At 43.1% G+C, this 22,187-nt stretch overlaps 1 protein-coding gene across 8 annotated transcripts in view; it reads left to right on the top strand.

Moving 5' to 3' along the window:
- Window positions 1–22,187, top strand: part of USP15 (ubiquitin specific peptidase 15) — a 323,996-nt gene that overhangs the window by 604 nt on the left and 301,205 nt on the right. For all 8 annotated transcript variants that reach the window (XR_004540670.1, XM_033959056.1, XM_033959057.1 and 5 more), the window contains exon 2: window positions 13,612–13,739. Coding sequence is in view for 7 of the 8 variants with exons in the window: in XM_033959056.1 (XP_033814947.1) it covers window positions 13,612–13,739 (128 nt within the window). In the remaining variant the exon portion in view is untranslated. The remainder of the gene's footprint in view (window positions 1–13,611; window positions 13,740–22,187) is intronic.

A 22,187-nucleotide genomic window follows, 5' to 3' on the forward strand; every position in this document is an offset into this window, starting at 1 on the left:
TCCAAGTTTAATTTTTACTACTACTAATCAATTCTGTCTTTCATGAAACTAATGAAAATGAGTAGCAGAATTCTTTCCAGTTATGTGCTAGCTACTTGAATAAAGTTAGGGCTTTGACACATATAGTAAACATATTCTATATTGCTTTTTGTTGTTACTTATGTTGGTTGATTTTTTTTTTAATACCAGTTTAGTTGATTTGCTACTGTTTTTAAGTTGTTTTCTTATAAACTTGTTAGTAGCAGCACATTAATATAGTTATACTCTTTGCTATATGTACATCTTAATTTTATTTTGTTTAGCAATTTATTTCCAAATGTTTTATAATCTTATTTACACAAAAACTCGGATGTGGTGAATATCACAATGAATACAAAAAACACTTTCACCAAAAGGAAAAAAATTTGAAGGTATAATAAACAGAGACACAAGCAGAGACCAGTCTATACGGAGGAAAAAGCCTCAGACAGGGGCCCACCCACCTCCACAATGGTGGAATAACGGTGTTCAGGCGATCACTTCACTGGCATAAAACATCCTTCTGTAGTGGTCATAACAATGTGTCTAAAAATTATTTTCATTTATATTTTTACTTTCAGATTTGAATGGTAAGAGAAGATAATGACTTAACTTTCTCCTGAGGATCGGAACACCAACGGTGGCCAGCGTTTCACTGTCAAGCTGCCTCAGGGTGTAAACAAGTCCGATCACACTTTCATGTGGACGCTCGCTTGCGTCTCAAATAAGGATTATTTGAGACGCAAGCGAGCGTCCACATGAAAGTGTGATCGGACTTGTTTACACCCTGAGGCAGCTTGACAGTGAAACGCTGGCCACCGTTGGTGTTCCGATCCTCAGGAGAAAGTTAAGTCATTATCTTCTCTTACCATTCAAATCTGAAAGTAAAAATATAAATGAAAATAATTTTTAGACACATTGTTATGACCACTACAGAAGGAGGTTTTATGCCAGTGAAGTGATCGCCTGAACACCGTTATTCCACCATTGTGGAGGTGGGTGGGCCCCTGTCTGAGGCTTTTTCCTCCGTATAGACTGGTCTCTGCTTGTGTCTCTGTTTATTATACCTTCAAATTTTTTTCCTTTTGGTGAAAGTGTTTTTTGTATTTATAATCTTATTTAAACATGAATCCTTGTGGAAGTCAGTTCCACAACTCAGGAATAATTCTCTCTTTGAGTATTATGTTCAGAGATAGTGGAACTAGAAAAGATTCAAAGAAGAGCAACCAGGATGATAAAGGGTATGGAACTCCTCTGTATGAGAAAAGACTAAAGAGGTTAGGGCTCTTCACCTTGGAAAAGAGACTGATGAGAGGAGATATGATTGAAGTCTACAAAATCCTGAATGGTGTAGAACGAATACAAGTGTATCGATTTATTTTTTTTCTCCATCAAAAATTACAAGCACTAGGGGGCATTTGCTGAAGTTACAGGGAGATACTTTTAAAACCAATAGGTGGAAATATTTTTTCACTTAAGAGAATAGTTAAGCTCTGGAACACATTACCAGAGGATGGGGTAAGAGTAGTTCCTTGTCATAAACAGCAGATGAATCTAGAAACTAGTGGGATTATGTCCATCAACCAGCAGGTGGAGATAGAGAGCACTGAGTTGTCCTCAGCCTTATAGGATGCACAGCTTCCTGGCCAGCCAATATACTCTATCTCCAGCAGGCTGATAGATGTTTTTCACAGCTCCTGGATTCTGTGGATGGATGTCGGTCCAGGCCTGGATATTTGGAAAGAGGGGTGTTCTGGCTAAATGTTGCCAACTTTAGAGGTACACCTGCCCCCCCCCCAGCTCCCTTTCTCATCCTTTTCAGGGTAACACCTGCTCACTGCAGGTCCCTTTCCCTATCTACAGTTGTGCCTTAGTTGCTTCTCCTTTCCACGTTGTTAAAAAAAAAAAAAAGGAGGCACAGTTTGGAGGTATACCAGCTTTCTACAGCGTTTTTTTACTCTCTTAAGGCTAATGATGTTTCAGTTCTTCGGTTACCCAGTCTTTGTTGAGTGCGGGTGAGTGTTTTTGTTACCTTTAGCATTGTCAGGTTTTAGGTGCGGTTGGCGTTTTGGAGGCAATTGAGGGAGCTGACAAGGGCTCGCAGTTGTATTGCGAGATAGCTTTGCCATATATCGGTTGGGGAGCTATGCAGTTCCCGGTCCTCTTCAGAGGGTGTTATCAGGAGGAAGTATGTGTTTCCCGTGTAGGAGACGGGAGCCAGTGTTACCACAGACAAGCGCGAAGGCCGCATGGAGTAAACAGCGGCTCCTGTTCGAGGTGATAAACCTTGTTGCTTGCAGTTTTTGACTGCATCTGAGATGTGCGAGGTGCGGACCCGGGGCCACTATAGAACCGACGGTCACTGGGGCTTTTTGGGCATAGACCAGTTGCATTGCACGGCGGCAGAGGATATAGTTTCCTTTGGGAACTGGCCACATGTTCTTTGCTATATTGTGTATACTTTGTTGGGGCACAGAAGATATTTTAACATTTCCTTGGTGCTCACGGCTATTTCGGAACCGGCGGGGGTGTCCCTTTAGGCACAAGGGTTGACTAGACCGCCAAATTATATGCATTCTTCCAATTTCACGCCTGGGGCAAGGTACAGGGAAATTACAAGAACTTATTTGCGTGCATGGGGGTTTGGTTTATCAGAGGTCGCCCATACTTCTCCGGTAGCATTCTGTGTGTAGGGGTATGGGTCATTTCCTCTCTTTAGTGAGGATTTCTTCGTTCATTTATCAGCAATTCGCTTCTTTCCAGCCTATTATTGCTTTAGTAGCTTGAAAGGTCTCTCTTTAGTTGTGAGCCATCATTTATGTGTTATCTTCTTTGGTGGATGAAGCCTTGCAGGCATTGGAAGTGAAGAATTTCACACTATCTTAGGTGTCCTCTAGGTGTCTGTAGTTGTAGACTGGATATGGGGCTAGTTAGGATGTCCATAAGTTGTTTATTTCCCTCCTAAGTTAGAACTGCTTTGCTACATCCCACTAGTCTCTGGATTCATCTGCTGTTGATAACAAGGGAGAAAAAATTATGTCCATACCTGTTAATTTTATTTCCTTTACTCACAGCAAATGAATCCAGAGCCTCACCCTGTCTCAGCTTTTGTGGCTCTTGAGCGCAGTTCGGGCATGCTTTTCAGCTGCGGTTGCATTGTCATTTTTTGAGTTTTGGTTTTTTTCATGTATCACAAGTTTGGGAAAGGAGTTTACTAAGTTTTATTTCAGATGCTTTGATAAGGACTATAGTGGCTGGCCAGGAGGCTGTGAATCCTATAAGGCTGAGGACAACTCAGTGCTCTCTATCTCTATCGGCTAGTTGATGGACATAATCCCACTAGTTTCTGGATTCATCTGCTGTGACTAAAGGAAAGAAAATTAACAGGTAAGGACATAATTTTTCCTTAACATACCTGGTTTAAAAAAAGATCTGGACAAGGTCCTGTAGGAAAAGTCTATAGTCTGCTATTTAGACAGACATGGAGGAAACTACTGCTTGCCCTGGGATTGGTAACATGGAATGTTGCTACTACTTGGTTTTTTGCCAGGTACTTGTGACCTGGATTGACCACCATGAAGATAGGATACTGGGCTAGATGGACCATTGATCTGACCCAGTAAGCCTATTCTTATGTTTAGTTGGCTGTAGCAATAAGTCTAATTTTTCTTATGGCTTTACTTGAAGGTAAGACAAAATTTGCTCCCTGATTACATCTTCATATCTTATTCACAAATATCCTGAATTGTTTTCTTTCAGAACTCTAAAGGCCAAGAACAGAAACTTATAATCTGTCATTTTACTGTTGTTGCACTGTTAACACAATGTAAGTTGTGTATGTTGAGCTATAATTGTTGTATACCATCTTAGGTGAATCTTTTCATAAAAGTGCTTAATAAATCCCAATAAACTTCAGTTGAACCATGATCTCCAACTAATGGTTAGTCTTTCTTGGGCAATTAATTATCAGATATGGTCCTTTTCTGTTTTGTCCAAAACTGAATTTCTGATTAAATTTTGTTGCTCGGTTTCAACTGAAGTAGAAACCATAAATGAAACTGCATCTTCTCTCCCTCCTGAACAAGAGCAGCTCATCTCCAAGGCCTTTTCCTCCAGAACAAAGGCAAAGTGAGTCTCTCCCGGATCCTACCCTACCTGTAGGCCCAGACCCCCCATCCCCAGGCTTACCTTAAAAGCATCAGTAGCACAGTAGGGGCAGGAACTATCTGCACCTTCCCCTGAAGACTCCATTGTCAACATGGCAGCTGAGACTTCAAATAGCAGTCTCATGAGGCATTTTGAAATTAGAGCCTGTATGGGTAGGACTGATTGCCTGTACGTGTCAGTTCCAATCTCAACATGGATGCTGTGACTTGTGGATTTCTGCTTGACGTCCCAGCAGCCATGTTGATGAGTCACAGCAGCCATATTGAAATTGCAGCTGGCATGTGGCAGTATGCCTCACCCAGTTGGTCATGGAGGTGATGTTGGTCTGCTACTCTCACCCTGTTGTAGATTTCAACCCCTTCTTCCACCTCAGTCTCACCACTTCCTTTGAAGACCACTCCATCTGTCTATTTGCTCCTCTGCCCCACCGTGTAGCTGTCATTTACTGACCCCTTGATAAGTTCCTCTCTTCCTTCTTCACTGACTTTAACTCCTGGCTTTCTTTCTTGAACATTCATCTCCCTCCCTCAATCTTGGTGATTTTAACATTCATATTAACAACCTCTCCGACTCTTACAATTCTAGGCTCCTAGCCCTAATATCCTCATTCGATCTTCAGTTGTGCTCTTCTATCCGGGACCTCTCCTGCAACTGCAGCCTCCCCTTCATTACTTCAAGGGATTGGCAGAAGGGATGCCCACTCCCTCCTGCTGCAGGGGGCCCAATCCCCCAAGATGCACTGGGGAAGGGAATGGCCTGCTGATGGTAGGAAGTGGGCATTCCTTTTGCCGGCCTTGGATTTAAGGTATGTAGGGGAGGCACGGGGTGGGAGGAGGCATGGATGATGATGGCCGTATGGTTAGGTGGGGGGCCCTGAGACAGGACACTGGGCATCCCTCCTGCCTTTTCTTCTATTTAAGGTAGGGGGTTGCTGGGTGGGGCTGTTGGCCGTACAGCCAGATGGGGTTCCAGCCCCCAAGCTGGGAAGGATGGCCCAGCTCTCTAGACCAGTGTTCTTCAACTGCCGGACTGGTGCCGGTCTGCAGAAAATTCCTGCTGGTCCGCAGAGGGCTGGTAAAATCGTCGCGGTTAAATTTCCTGCTGGGTGTATAGCAGTGGGTGGCCTGACTGCTGTGGTGTTGGCAGGGCCGGATTAAAGGGCAAAAAGAAAGACAGACGCCGCGGGACTTTTCCTCTTGCCTGCATCACTATGGGCTCTGCCGATCTTGATCCCGCCCCCCTCTGAAGTGACTTCCTGTTTTTGAGGGGCAGGATTGAGACCAGCAGAGCTTATAGCGAATAGCAGTGCAGGCAAGAGGAAAGGTCCTGCGGCTTCTGATTTAGCGGGCCCACAATTGAAGGTAGGATAGGTTTTGTCTTTGTTATTGCTGCCCAGTTTAGCAGGACCAGGGTCGAAGGCAGGGCTGATAGCAATTGAGTGCTGGAAAAGTGGATCGGGGCTAGCAGCCAAGGGTGTAAATAAGAGATGCTGGTTTATGAGGAGAGGGAAAAATGTGATATATGTGTTGTGGGAAGGGGATGGTAGACCCGGAGGGGGATTGGTGTGACAGAAGGGAGATGGTGGATCTTATTGAGGGAGGATAGTTATAGGAACTAGGTGGAAGTTGGAAGAATAGGGATACAAAGACAGATGCTGGACCTTGCAGGGAGCAGAGAGACATGGAAAATGCTGAACACGAGAGTGGAGTATGAAGACAGAAGTAAGATATTGGACATGGGTAGAGGGAGTAGGGAGACAGAGGGGATATGCTGGACATGGTGAAGGGGGAATAGGGAGACAAGGGGAAGATGCTGAATAAAGAATGGAAGGAGTAGGGTGATGGAAGGTATCTGCTGGATTAAGATGGGGAAAATAGGGAGGTACTGGAATGGGATGGGGGGAGATGGTAGGTTGCCTGGCTGGCTCAGCAGCAGGAAGAAAAAAAGAACCCAGGAAGATGCTGGACATGGAGGTTTTAGCGTGAAGGAAAAAAGCATACTTGACGTGAGTAGGAAGACAGGTGGGAGATGCTGGACACGGGCTGGATGCAGTAAGAAGAAAAAGGAGGTTCTGGATATTGGAGTAATAGGTAGAAGACAGGAAGGGACAGAAGTGGCAGATAGATTGAAGACCTTGGAAAGAAAATTAAGAAAAGACAGAAGAAAGCAGAAACTGGGATAAACATGAATAAAATGGGCAGACAATAAAGGTAGAAAAAACAATTTTATTTCTATTTTGTCATTAGAATATATCAGATTTGAACTATATATCCTGCTAGAGACATAACTGGGGACTGCAAAGCCCAGACAGTGATTCTTTAGCTTCCAGCTGGCTTATGGCTCTCTCTGACCAGGGGGCTCTCCTGTCATGTGTGACTGCAGTATTCTGTTAGCATGATATTTCTGGTAGCATTCTGTAATAATTTGGCTTGTTCAGTGTTCTTGATAGTAGAGGGGATATATGTGAAGGGAAGGGGAGACAGGGGTTTTGTTGGTCCTTGCTCTGTATATTTGTATTTATAAAATGACAATTGTACAGAATATTGTTTCTTTTTATACTTTAATAAAATACATTCAATATAAAATCATAACTGAGGCTTGTGTGGATGGGATCAGATGGTTTGCGGGGACCAAGCTCGCAGAGATGGGGTGGAAATGTTGTTTTGAAAAATTTCAGTCTTAGTAGTTTGCCGGTCCACAAAATAATTATTTTATTTGCGCCGGTCCATAGGTGTAAAAAGGTTGAAGAACACTGCTCTAGACTACCAGGCCCTTGCAGAAAGGGGAGCTTGATGTTGGTGGGAGGGGTGGACCATGGGGGTCTGGAATAGGGCAGCCCCTGCTCTTCCTGCCGGCTCAGCGGATTGGTGATTCTCCGCCCCCGATCAACTGAACTGGCAGGGGAACTAGTATTTGATTTTGTTTTGACAGGGCGGAGGAGAAGCTTTGCTAGCGATTGCTCTTCTGAGCAAGCGCCAGGCACACTTCCTCCCCCTTTTATCAGCAATGCTCTGCACGGATACCATGTATATAATTTACATGCTATTGTGCTGAGCATTGCTAGTAAAAGAAAAATCGATCCCACAAAGATATTTTTTTCCATGGTGTTGGAGCTTTGTGCATCTCTAGGCCTAAGTATGTAGATCTGAAGCAACAAGCTCCATGCTGCACTGCTACAGGAAACACAGGAAGGAAGTGTTTCTCTATCCTAGTTATTGCTCCTGCCTTGCTGCAACCTGTTGGCTGATGTCTGTCCAATAGAACAATGTTTCTCAACTTCTTCAAGCCAAGTACCCCCTAAGTCTAACAAATATCAACCGAGTACCCCTGCCCAGGCTCTGCCCCTGACCCCACACCTATAATAATATTACTAATTGTAATGCAATTTCTTCCATCCATTTTTCATATACACACAATATAATCTTATTAATACATAATGGTAACCACAAAATTAGAAAATAAAAAGTACACTGTATGCAGAGAAAATGTTATCATTTATATTCACTTTTTTTTTTTAAAGAAGTCAAGACAGATGACTTTAAAAAATGCAATGTCATCTCAGTAACAACTATAGAAAAACAAAAAAATATAGTACAAAATATAGACAGCAGATATACAGTAAATTCTCAAAACAGACACATTTTGATCGCTAAATTGAAAATAAAATAATTTTTTCTACCTTTGTTGTCTGGTGATTTCATGAGTCTCTGGTTACACTGCCTTCTGACTGTGCATCCAATATTTCTTTCTTTCTGCTCCTGCACGCTTCCTCTCCTCCGGACCTCATTCTCTTCCCCAACCAACATCTCTCTTCCTCGCCTTGAGTCTAACATTTCTCCCTCTCTCATCCCTCAGATCATGTGCAGCATTTTTCACCACTGCCCACCAGCCTCATGCCCATTTCTCCTTCTGTCACCCCTCTCTAACATCATACCACATCTCTCCCTCCATCACTATGTCCAATATTCCTCCCCCTTGCGTCCCCTTCAATCTGTCCCTCTGTTCCCTCTCCAGCACCATATCCAACATTTCTCCCTCTCATCCTTCTCTTCCCCATGCATCTCTGCCTCTATGCCCAATTTTCCTCTTTCTTCCTTTCCCCATGTGCACTATCTGTTTCCCTCTCACTCATGCCCAACAATTCTCCCTTTTTATTCCCTCCCTCCTATGTCCCAAGTTAGTGCCCCCTAGCTCCCTCCCTTCTATGTCCCCTTCTGAGTTGAGCTCATGCCCCCTCGCCCTCCCTCCCTTTCAGGTTGAGAAACACTGCCCTAGCCTAACAAATACCAGCCAAGTACCCCCGCCCAAGCTCCCCCCATAATAAAGTAGTAATTGTAACGCAATTTCTTCCATCCATTTTTCATATACACACAATATAATCTCATTAATACATAATGGTAACCACAAAATTAGAAGAACACAAAGCACACTGTGTGCACAGAAAATGTTAATTATCATTTATATTCAGGTTTTTTTTCAAAGAGGTCAAGGCAGATGACTTTAAAATATGCAATCATTAACAACTATAGAAAAAAAGACAAATATAGAGTAGATATAAATTCACAAAACTGACACATTTTGGTCACTAAATTGAAAATAAATCATTTTTCCTACCTTTGTTGTCTGGTGATTTCATGAGTCTCTGTTTGCATTTCCAATATTTCTTTGTTTCTGCCTCCTGCACGCTTCCTCTCCTCCAGACCCCATTCCCTTCCCCAACCAACATCTCTCTCTCTCTGTCCCTCCATGAGTCCAACTTTTCTTCCTCTCTGCTCCATCCCTATTGGCAATATGTCTCCCTCTCTCACTCTCATTATCCATCTGTCTTGAGAGATCCAGGCATCTCTCTCACCTCCTCTACTGCTACATCCAACATTTCTCCCTCTTTCATCCCCCGGATCATGTGCAGCATTTTTCACCACTGCCCACCAGCCCCATGCCCATTTCTCCTTCTATCACCCCTCTACAGCACAATGCCATATCTCTCCGTCCTTCGCTATGTCCAACATTCCTCCCCCTTGCATCTCCTTCAATCTGTCCCTCTCTTCCCTCTCCTCCACCATATCCAACATTTCTCCCTCTCATCATTCTATTCCTCATGCATCTCTACCTCACTTCTCTCTCTCTATGCCCAATTTTCCTTTCGCTGTGTGCAGCATCTCTCACTCACACACTCATGCCCATCAATTCTCTATTTCTATTCCCTCCCTCCTATGTCCCAAGTTAGTGCCTCCATGTTCATGCCCCTTCCTTTATTTCTGTGTCGAGTTCGTGCCCTCTCTCCCCCAAAGCTGACCCATCCATAGAAGCTGCAGGCGCTGCCAGGGATCCCTGCCTGCCCCCCGCTGAAGCTGCCACCAGGGATCCCTCCCTGCCTTCCTCCATGCCGGCCCACTGCACTCCCCCCCCAAGCCGACACGTTCCATCCCCCCCCAGCAGCAACTCTGCACAGGGACAGGCCAGGATGCATGCAGTGATTCGCACAGGGCCGGCTCACAAGCCTTTCCCCCATGTCAATTCTGACATTGGAGAAAAGGTTCCGGGCCAGCCAAGCAGCGATTGTCATGCCTGATGATGACATATGATGGAATTGGTGCTTTGAAGCATCTTCACCCAACTGTTTGGAGTTCATGGAGAACCAGATATTGTGGTGTTCAAATGATTTCAGCAGAATTGACCATATATAGGCCAGGATTCATATGAGGTTGCTGTGGACAATATGTTTGATGCAGACACATCAGTCCTTCAGAATGAAATTGCAACTTTCTCCAGAGCAGCCTTGAATGCATTACATTGCATTGTGTTGAAACCCTCAGCTCAATGTGCAGCGGTGGCCAAGAATGTTAGGAATTATCAGGAAAGGAATGGAAAAAAAAGATGAAAATCTTATAATGCCCTTGTATCGCTTTTATGGTATGGCCACACCTCGCATACTGTGTGCAGTTCTGGTCACTGTATCTCAAAAAAGATATAGCTGAATTAGAAAAGGTACAGAGAAGGGCAATGAAAATGATAAAAGGGATGGGATGACTTCCCTATGAGGAAAGGCTAGAGCGGCTAGCTTGGAGAAGAGACAGCTCAGGGGTGATAGAGGTCTATAAAATACTAAATAGAGTGGAAAGGATGGATGTGAATCACTTGTTTACTCTTTCTAAAAATACTAGTACTAGAGGGCATGCAACAAAGCTACTAAGTAGTAGATTTAAAACAAACTGGAGAAAATATTTCTTTATACAACTTGTAATTAAACTCTGGAATTTGTTGCTGGAAAACGTGGTGAAATCAGTTAGGATTTTAAAAAGGTTTGGATAATTTACTAAAAGAGAAATCCATAAGCCATTATTGAGAAGGCTTGGGATAAGCAGCATAAAATCTGTTTTACTACTTGGAATCTAGCTAGGTACTTGGGACCTAGGTTAGCTACGCTTGGAAACAGGATTCTGGGCTTGATGGACCTTCGGTCTGTTCCAGTATGGCAATTCTTTTGTTCTTATGACTACAAGGAGTTCTTGAGCTCTGTTTAATTTTTCTTGGTGGCTTCTTGGATGTAGATAAAGCAAAGTCGGCATTTCGAACACCAGGGGCCTTCCACCATGCATGATGGAGGGTGAAGACCATGTACACTATTAAGATCTTTCTGTTCCAGCAGCAGTTCTCTTTTTCTGCCAAAGAACTGGTTCTCTTTGTTAGCCTCATCTACATCCACTGCTGGCATGAAACACTTCTTCCTGTAAAAGCACTACTCAACAACTTGCTTTTAGATCTCCAGAAATATCAGAACAAGGCTGTTGCAAAGGCTGCTTCAACAACATTCACCAGACATCTGTGGTACGTATCAGAAATTTTGACTGGTCTGACCTTTTTTGATGACAGACTAAGCAATGAAGTAAAGTCCAAGATGGTGGCAAACCTTCAGCTTCCACAATCCACAAATCAGTGAAACGTCTCGACTGTACTCCCGAGGCACTCAGTCCCATCAGCCTGGCATGATGTATAACAAAGAAAACTTATGTAGTTTTTGGTGTTCTTGACACAAATGGACAAGAAAAATCTCAACAATTTCTGGTTAAAGATCCTGCAAACTGGAGACATGATCTAAACCAGGGATCTCAAAGTCCTTCCTTGAGGGCCGCAATCCAATCGGGTTTTCAGGATTTCCCAATTAATATGCATTGAAAGTAGTGCATACACATAGATTTCATGCATATTCATTGGGGAAATCCTGAAAACCCGACTGGATTGCGGCCCTCAAGGAGGGACTTTGAGATCCCTGATCTAAACCAATGTTTCTCAACTCGGTCCAAGAGTACCCCCTTGCCAGTCAGGGTTTCAGGATATTCACAATGAATATGTATGAAATAAATTTACATATAATGGTGGCAGTGTATGCAAATTTCTTTCATGCATATTCATTGTGGATTTCCTGAAACCCTGACTGGCAAGAGGGTACTCCAGGACCTAGTTGAGAAACACTGATCTAAGCTATCAGTATTTGAAGCAGTCAGCATCATCAATGACAGTAGTTGATGACTCCACTGAAAGAGCAATTGCTTTAATGCAGCAGAATACAATAATTCATTCATGTCTCAAAAAGAATGAGGAGCAGAAGTATTTCATGCTATGCCTTTTTGTTCAGCACAGAAAGACTTATTCAGTTTGCTCCAAAGCCACACTGATAAATACTGACTGAATATAGGCCCACTGTTCAGCGTACACACATAAGACATTTTGTATTTACTGTGGAATAATGACATTAGTTGCCTGTCATCACTGAACAATGAAGAATGTGAAGGTGCAGTCATTTTGATTTCAGCTGTGTTTTAAAAATGCAAGCTGAATATATATGAAGACCCTAACTGCTAGCTGCTGTACATATAGCGACAATATTAAATTACTGTATGTGTAGCTACACAGTATAATTTAGGACAGTTCTATCTTTACTCTGCTCTGGCACTAGATATCTGCATAGTGCCACGGAAAATCCACAGATAGGGGAACACATTTAGTTGCAACTGCTAAATGTAAAGGGAAAGGTTCTGTTGAAAATGAACCCAATTATGTTTATTTCTGTATTAAAATTTGTTTTTATATTGTAAACTGCTTTGCTGTGTGCTGTTGAAAGGTAGCCAAGCAGGTTTTAAATAAACTTTATACCAAATTTTAAAAACAGAGAGGACAGAGCTCTAAAGAAATTTGGTTATATTAGCAACCTGCACTGTGTATGATATACAGTCAAACCTTGGTTTGCGAGTGTTTTGCAAGACGAGCAAAACATTCCAGCAAATTGTAACTCGCAAAACGAGTGTTGTCTTGTAGTATGAGCTCATAAATTTGATTCTAACCTTAATTGGTAATGTGGGTTTCCTACTTGTTGTGCTCCGGATCTGCCCTGATGAGGGTGATTGGCTTTGAGGCCCTTCAGCTTTTCCCTCAACGGCAGCTGCGGGGCTCCGAGATCGGCGTGGCGCCTCTGCTTATTGATTTGGTGTGGTGTCTCTGCTTATTGGTGGGGCTTTGCTTATTGGTTTGGTGCAGCGTCTCTGCTTATTGGTGGGGCTGTGGTACGCCTTAGGAGTCTGGTTGTGCATCAAGGACCTGGAGCGGATGCCAGAGCTGTGATTGCCAGTGATGGGTTTGTCTCGATGGATCTTCTGTGGCCCACCTTCTCTCCTTGGCCTGCTGCCTCTGATCGTTCCGCCCCTCCTGCCTTCTGTCTCACCAGTGGTGGGCTCGCCTTGATTGATCTTCTGTGGCCCACCTTCTCTCCTTGGCCTGCTGCCTTTGGTCGTTCCGCCCCTCCTGCCTTCTGTCTCACCAGTGGTGGGCTCGCTTTGATTGATCTTCTGTGGCCCACCTTCTCTCCTCGGCCTGCTTCCTTTGGTCATTCCGCCCCTCCTGCCTTCTGTCTCGGACTGCTTCCTTCAGCTGCATTGGGACTTTGCTTCATTGAACTGACGGCCATCCTTCTCCCTTCTGACCCTGCTGTTTTTGTTTGCTCCTGGAGCTGAACAAAAGCCCCTTCCGCTGCTTGCAAAGGTAGTGTCCTGTTGTGGTGGCCGAGTTACCTTAATGACTAATTTCAACTCACTCCTCATTTATTTTTCTTTTTGTCTTTCTTTTATTTCTTTTTGTTCTTATTTAATATTTATTTCATATCTTCAGTTGTATTAAAGGCCTGCACTAAAATGTAATCAATTTGACCAGTTAATTAGAAGATTTTACACAAATTGTCAGAGTTTGCATTATTTCCTATGGGGAAATTTGCTTTGATATACGAGTGCTTTGGATTGCAAGCATGCTTCTGGAACGAATTATGCTCGTAAACCAAGGTACCACTGTATATGTAAACACTGATTTAATATACTGAAACTCTGTGTGTGGACCTCTGTCATTAATTTTCTTTTTTTTTAATCTCTTCTCTTTCAGGTATTTGGTTGATAGCCGTTGGTTCAAACAGTGGAAAAAGTATGTTGGCTTTGACAGCTGGGACAAATACCAGATGGGAGATCAAAATGTGTACCCTGGTTCCATTGATAACGCTGGACTTCTCAAAGGTCATTCATTACTACAATAATTGTCTTAAATAGTTTCATCTTTTCTGTCATACAGATTTTCCTGAATTTAATTTGCCATACATTTTTATATTATTACTACTATTAATTATTTCTATAGTGCTGTCAGATGTACTTGAGTTAACATCTGCTTCTTGTAATTTTTTTGTTTTTCTTACATTTTAGTTGCTATAGTTAATCCGTTAGTTAATCTAGCAAGCAATTTTTAAGAGAAGAATTTATTTTAAGCAAGCTTTCTTTCTTTCCCCCCACTCCCTGATGTGCCTTTGTATGCATAGAAATCATCTGTTTTAAGGTTTCATGGCATGTAAAACTGATGAGTATACAGTGTTTACTTGTGAATCTTTGATTTTGTATTTATTCTGGGAATTAAATTTTTTTGCTGTAGTCCTTTATACCATATTTGATTTATCTTTCAGTTCTGAATAATTTCATTCCATACACTGTAAGAACTGATGTGAGTTGAAACAAGCAAACCTTGAAGAGACTTCAGTGCAGCTTGTGATTATGTTTTATTTCTCTTAATATAATGATTTTTCTGTGAACTTTACAAAGTGGTTTACATTATAATCAAATACCATAGTTTTTATTGAGCCAAATGTACAAGAAAATACAACATAATCTGCAGAAGCATCATGTAGCTCAGCTTTTAATGGATCAGACAATGAACATCCCCAAAGAATCCTCAACATCCCTCCTCAGGTCCCCCATCCCAAAATGATCATTGGTTTACATTATAAAATATAAGAGAATTAGAAATATAAATGGACCACCAATGGTCTGGCATCTCTCGCCTTTCCTTTATTTCCTTCCCCTTCTCCCAATGGTCCGGCATTTCACTCTCTCCTCTTCCTTTTCTTCCCTCATCTTCCTTCTCAATTTATTTTCTGCCCCCTCTCTCCACTTCCATTCAGTGTCTGCTCTCCTCTTTCTCTTTTTCCTCCCTACTTCCATCCAGTATCTGCTCCTCCTCTCCCCTCCCCACTAACATCCAATGTATACCCTATTCTCTCTCTCTCCATCCACCCCACTTCCATTAGCATCTGCCCCCTCTCTCTCCCTCCAACCCAAATTCCATCCTCTATCCTTTCCCCTTCTGTCTCTCTCCCTCTCCCTGCACTCCCAATTTCATCAACATCTACCCCCTCTCTCTCCCTCCACCCCAATGCCATCCCGTATCCTGCCACCTCGCCTCCCCACCGCTGTTGTATGCTTCTCGAACTAGCAGCAGCGACTGTAAATTTAAATGCATTCATCGTGGGACTTTCCTGCACTTCCCCACGGCTGCCACTCTGCTCCAGAACAAGGAAATGACATTGCAAGGGGAAGCCTAGAAACTGTGGGGAGGTGTAGGAAGGTCCCGTGATGGCTGAATTTGACATTTGCTGCCACTGCTGCTAATTCAGGAAAGTAGCAGCGGCAGAGTAGAGTGGGAAGTCCCGGACTCGGAGTGCCAACTGTGCACCCCTTTAGAGTTTGCACCTGGGCTGGACTTCCCTCCCGCTCCCCCCTAGGTACACCACTAGATGACATAAAGTTGTTAAATCGCAAGAGGATTGTGAAAAATTGCAAGAGGACCTTGTGAAGACTGGGAGACTGGGATCAAAATGGCGGATGACTTTTAATATGAGTAAGTTCAAAGTGATGCATATTGGAAAGAAGAACCCGAATTATAGCTAAGTGATGCAGAGTTCCACATTAGGAGTGGCTGCCCAGGAAAAGGATCAAGTTGTCATCGTTGAGGATACATTGAAACCCTCAGCTCAATGTGCGGTGGTGGCTAAGAAAGCAAATAGAATATAAGGAGTTATCAGGAAAGGAATGGAAAACAAAAATGAAAATGTTATAATGCCCTTGTATTGCTCTGGTAATGCTGCACATCGAATATTGTGTGCAATTTTGGTTGCCATATCTCAAAAAAAGATGTAGCGCAATTAGAAAAGTTACAGAGAAGGGCAACGAAAATGATAAATGGGATGGGATAGTTACAGTTACAATTATTTTATTTGATATACTACCAATATTAACAAAAAAAGTCAAATCAAAGTGGTTAACCCTTTCCCAATTTCCCTATGAGGAAAGGCTAATGCAGCTCGTTCTCTTCAGCTTAGAGATGAGATGGCTGAGGGGTGATATGATAGAGGTCTAGAAAATACTGAGTGGGAAGGGTAGATGTGAATCGCTTGTTTACTCTTTCCCAAAATACTGGGACTAGGAGGCATGCAGTGAAGCTACTAAGTAGTAGATTTAAAACCAGATCAAATATTTCTTCACATAACGTGTAATTAAACTCAGGAATTTGTTGCCGGAGAATTTGGTCAAATCAGCATTGTGGGGTTTAAAAAGGTTTAGATAATTTCCTAAAAGAAAAGTCTGTAGGCCATTATTGAGATGGCTTGGGGAAATCCATTGCTTATTCCTATGATAAGCAGCATAAAATCTGTTTTACTACTTGGGATCTAGCTAGGTATTTGAGACCTGGGTTTGCCACTGTTGGAAACAGAATGCTGGGCTTGATGGACTTTTGGTTTGGCCCAGTAGGCAATTCTTTTGTTAATATATTTGTATACAATATGCTGATGACATTTTGGGGAGTTTTCCCAGATAATATATGGGGGATGGATTTGAATGCTCAATTGGAAGATTGTATTAGAAAAGTTGTAGACTGGATGGACGCTTATGGTTTATGTTTAAATGTAGGTAAAACAGAAGTGATGTTTGTGGGAAGGAGTGGAGGAGTTGTGGTCAAAATGTATAACTGTTCTAGGAGTTAATTTGCCAGTGAAGAATGAGATGACAATTTTGGGAGTTAGGCTAGGTTTTGATTTACAATGAGATGTCATATTAAAACTACTCAAGCTTGTTTTGGTCAGCTCCACCTATTACATCATTCAAAACTGATGTTTACCCCATGTGATTTTCAAACTGTGATTCAGGGGATGATATTGTCAAGATTGGGCTACTGCAACACCCTATATCTTGGAATAACCAAGACGAGTAGCAATTGGTTCAAAATGCTACAGTACAACTTGTGACAGTTGTAGCGGGGAATGAACTTATAACACCTATGCTGTTACCGATAACATATAGAGACTTTCAACATAAGATATGTTATATTGTTCATCAAACATTATATCATTTAATACTTTCGTATTTTAAACATGTATTGTATTATCCAGGAATATAGTTGAGATATAAAATGTGATGTTACTTGACATGGTATGCAAAGCACAGTATGCTGACTAGCGTTTTCTATCACAGGTGTTACACTGTGGAATGCTTTGCTGGGCCAGCAGCAATTGTGTGCGGATAGAGGAAAGTTTTAGAAACAGTTGAAAGCGCAGCTTTTTTTATCTGCAGTTTGTAAAGAATATACTCTTTTTAGTTAGGTTGTATGGATTATCTGGTTGAAGGAATTGCCATGATGATACAGCTTGTTTTCATTTGTTGTTTACTAGTGTGTGTGTTCATATGGAAACTTTCAGGGGATAGACAGTATATAATTTTTAAAAATAAATAGAACTAAAAAGCTATATTGTATATAATAGCACTAAAAACCTACCTCAACCACCAAAGGAGACTGGCTTGCCCTGCAGAATAACCTTCACAAAAACTGCATGGAACTAATAAAATGAATCAAAAAGTAGAGAATGACACGGTGGCGGTTTACCCGCGGCTACTGCGTTTAGCCGCGGGTAACCCGCCAAAAACGGGGAATGAAAATTAGCAGCCTCTGCGGGGACGGGGACAAGGCCATCACCGCCCCGGAGCGGTGAATGGTCTTGTCACCGCAGTGAGGCATAAAGGATCGTGCGGTCCCCGCAGCCCCCACCCGCATGTCGGCTCGATCGTTTAACCAGCTTCCTCTCTCCACCTCACCTTAGTTTGCCGGCTTTCTTTTTCGGGTACCGGAACGCTTTCAAAAGAGCCGCGCACGCGCGGCTGCTCAGTATTCAATCTTCTGCTCTGACTCAAACGGAAACAGGAAGTTGCAGCAGAGCAGAAGATTGAACTTTGAGCAGCCACGCGTGCGCGGCTCTTTGAAAGCGTGCCGGTTGCCGAAAAAGAAAACTGGCAAACTAAGGAGAGCTGGAGAGCAGTAGCGTACCAAGGGGGAGGCGGGAGGGGCGAAAAAGGTAATGGCACCAGGCCTTGGAGCACCGAGGCAGACCGCTTCTCCCCCCTCCCAGCCGAACCCCCGCTGACCCTCCTATCTCTCCCCCAAGTGAACCTTTCCGACCCTCCCAGCGAAAGCAGCAAACCTCCCTCCAGTAGCGTCGGCTTTCTCCTCCCTCTGCCGCATCACTGATGACGTCATCAGTGATGCGGCAGAGGGAGGAGAAAGCCCGAAGGAGGTTTGCTGCTCTCGCTGGGAGGGTCGGAAAGGTTCACGGGGGGGGGGGAGATAGGAGGGTCAGCGGGGGTTTGGCTGGGAGGGGAGAGAAGCGGTCTGCCTCGGTGCTCCATTACCTTCTTCGGGCAGCAGCAGCGTTTACAATTCGCTGTTGTTGCCGGCTTCAGGCTTTGTTCTCTGCCGGGTCCTGCCTACTTCCTGTTTTCATGAAGACAGGACCCGACAGAGAGGAAGGCCTGAAGCGGGCAACAGCAGTGAATTGTGAATGCTACTGCTGCCCGATGAAGTTCAGGACATCGGGGAAGGAGCAGGGAGAAATCGGCTGCTGGCTTGGGGGTGAGGGTAGGGAAAGAATCGTGGAAGTGGAGAAATTGGCACGATGGCTTTGTGGGGGCTAGGGGGAGAGAGAAAGAAAGGAAAAAATAAAGGGGGGGGGCCAGGGGGAGAAAGAAAGAAAGGCAGAAATAAAGAGGGGTCAGGGGGAGAGAGAAAGAAAGGCAGAAAGAAAGAGGGGGACCAAGGGGTGAGAGAAAGAAAGGCAGAAATAAAGAAGGGGCCAAGAGGGAGAGAAAGAAAGGCAGAAAGAAAGAGGAGGGCCAGGGGGAAGAGAGAAATAAAGAGGGAAGCCAAGGGAAGAGAGAAAGAAAGGCAGAAATAAAGAGGGGGGCCTGAGGGAGAGAGAAAGAAAGGCAGAAATAAAGAGAGGGTCAAGGGGGAGAGAAAGAAAGGCAGAAAGAAAGAGGAGGGCCAGGGGGAGAGAGAAATAAAGAGGGAGGCTAGGGGGAGAGAGAAAGAAAGGCAGAAATAAAGAGGGGGGCCAGGGGGAGAGAGAAAGAAAGGCAGAAATAAAGAGGGGAGCCAGGGGGAGAGAGAAAGAAAGAGGGGGGGGGGCAGGAGAAGAAAGAAGAAGGATCAGAAAAAGGACCAGAGATTCATGAAATCACCAGACAAAAAGGTAGGAAAAATGATTTTATTTTCAACTTAGTGATCAAAATGTGTCCGTTTTGAGAATTTATATCTGCTGTCTATATTTTGCACTATGGCCCCCTTTTACTAAAACGCAATAGCGGTTTTTAGCGCAGGGAGCCTATGAGCGTCGAGAGCAGGGTGGGGCATTCAACGCTGCTCCCTGCGCTAAAAAACCGCTATCGCAGTTTAGTAAAAAGGGAGGGGGAATATTTGTCTATTTTTGTATAGTTGTTACTGAGGTGACATTGCATAAAGTCATCTGCCTTGACCTCTTTGAAAACCCGCGGAATATAAATGATAATTAACATTTTCTCTGCGTACAGCGTGCTTTGTGTTTTTAAAATTTTATTGTTGGTAGATCATTTTGACTTGGCCACAAAGGTAAGGGGGAGGGAGGGAGGGGAGCTGCTGAAAGACATCTAGTAATCCTTGCAGGCTTGACTGTGCAGGGAATTATTTTTGTAAAATCATGTTTTGTTATGTGACTGGCATTATCTAGACTTTAATTTCTATGAATGAATAGAATAAAAATGATATAAAATTACTTGCTTGCGGGGACTGCGTGTTCCGGCTCACACAAGGAAGGAGGGGGTGAAAGGGAAAAAGTTTCTCTTCCTTGGAAATAGATTCTGAAGTGACCTCATCAAAGAAGATCAGCACCAAATGTTCAAGAAATCCCTTAAACAATGTCAAAAGAGCCCAAAATAGAAAACTGCTATTGCCTTGAGACTCCAATATTGAAGGAATCAACTTGAAATCACAGAAGAGACAGGAAAAGGTTAAATGCCTCATGGAATCCTCAGGTACAAAACACAAACCAAATTGTAAATGAAATCAGAGCAGACAGTAAGAATTATAAAATTGATGTCATTATCCATCTGGAAAAAAAGGCGTACTAGAAATAATGCCTCAGCAATACAATTTTCAGAAGTTCTATTTGCTCATGGTAAGGGAGAAGAGAGACTGCTAGTGATGGTGGGGGGACTGATAGAAGATATGAAAGAAGGGTGGTAGAAAGGAACAGATGGTAAAGGAGGGAGGGAAGGGTGGTGGTGGAAAGGAATAGAACAGACATTGAAAGAGGGTAGAGAGGAACAGACCCTGAAAGGAAATGTGGAAGGCAGAGTGGGGAGAAGACGCTGGAAGGGAAGAAGACAGATGCCAGACTATGGGGGAGCGGAGGGAAGAAGATGGGTGCTAGACGGGGACGGTGATGGGGCGGTGAATGGGATGGCAGTGGCGGTGACGGGGCGGTGAAAGGGATGGCGGTGACGGTGACGGGGCGGTGAAGGGAACGGCGGTGACGGGGCGGTGCAGAGGATGGTGGGCCGGGGACGGTGCAGTGACGGGGACAGATTTTTTCCCCGTGTCATTCTCTATCAAAAAGCTCTGAATTAAGAAGGTGGTCATATGAAAAACAAATGATAAAACAATAAATAAGAAGAATCACTAAAAGCATGACCAAACGAGTAAATTTCCAATAATATGTTCCTGGGTTAGTTTGAAATGATAGTCAATCAAGCTTATTGTAGCAGCTTAACTTATGTGTATTATTCAGGGCTGTGGAGTCGGAGGAAATTTCGGGTACCTGGAGTCGGAGTCGGAGTCAGAAGTACAAAAAACTGAGGAGTCGGAACATTTATCTACTGACTCCATTTTTGAACTTGGCATACCAATTACGAGCGATTCTTTCAGCTATAGCACCCACTATATACACAGCACAAATGTTGCGAGCAGCTTCTGCGGCCTTAGAACCTTGATTAAAAGCAAAAAGAAGGTGGTGTCGAAAATGCTCATTTCTCTCAACTTGACATTCCATTTTAACGATCTGAAAATTAACCAGTGCTGTGGAGTCGGAGTCGAGGAGACGGAGTCAGAGGAAATTTCGGGTACCTGGAGTCGGAGTCGGAGTCTGAAGTACAAAAAACTGAGGAGTCGGAGTCGGAACATTTATCTAACGACTCCACAGCCCTGGCATTATTCCTGAGCCTTTTTTGAGTTAAAATTCAACCCAGTTGTTAAAAGCTTAGGGAGTTTTTCTCCCCCTTTTTTGGGTTTTCTCCCTAGTTAATTGCTTATCCGGAGCAGACCAGTGATAATCTGTAAGTCTCCTTTTCTTAAGCCTTGGTACTTTAGGGAGCAATATCCTGTGGATTTTGTGGTCCATTTAATAAATATTGATTAAGTTGCTGACTCTGGAACCCATAACATTAAGTTTGACACCCAATCTCGTTGTTTGATTACTGGTTAGTAAGGGTGTCTTATGCTCTCTGATAGTATATTATTCATATTATACATACATTAACCCTAAAAAGTTTTTAAAAAGCATAAAAACCTTCTTGTTATCAGCCTAAAAGGGCGTGCATTCATCATTAATAGGTCCATGATGACACCGACTATGCTGGACATAAAACAGGCAAAATTTCTGAAAATAATCAATGAAAAATAATCTTTAGATGTTTGCCATTTCATACCATGTAAAATCACCACCAGAAACCATCTCAAAACCTCAAAAAATATTTAGAATTAGATCAGTAGTATGAAAAGATTTAGAGCATACATTACATTAGGGATTTCTATTCCACAATTACCTTGCAGTTCAAGGCGGACAACAAATGGATTGTCGGGAGATTAGAAGTATTTAGGGAGTAGTTTGTACGATTTCTTTGAATTGCTAAGGATTACATCTGAGTTGTCATGATATTGAAGGTACATATGTAGTAGTTGCAGGTGATGCTTGGGACATTCCTGATTGTGTTAGTTCGGTTTTATGTGTTTTTTGAATAGAATGGTTTTTATTTCTTTCTTGAAGGTTTTGTAGTCTGTGGTCGTGGTCAATAGGTTGTAGAGTTGTGGGTCAAGTGTTGCAGCTCGAGTGGTTGGTTAGGGATCCTAATGTTCAAAAGGAGTGATCTGATGGGGACAAAAAGGAGATAGGAGAGGCATGTAGGAGACATGTCAGAAATACAAGGAGATCTGGCATAAGATATAGAGTGGCATCCCCACTGCACCAGGTATTGGATGCATTAGTGATGACAAAATTAGGAGTAAACAAAAATAAAGGCCATTAAAGACTGGCACTGATAGTGTTCTCAGAAGGTGCAGAA

This window comes from Geotrypetes seraphini, chromosome 9, assembly GCF_902459505.1.
Source record: "Geotrypetes seraphini chromosome 9, aGeoSer1.1, whole genome shotgun sequence".
NCBI classification, from domain to species: Eukaryota; Metazoa; Chordata; class Amphibia; order Gymnophiona; family Dermophiidae; genus Geotrypetes; species Geotrypetes seraphini.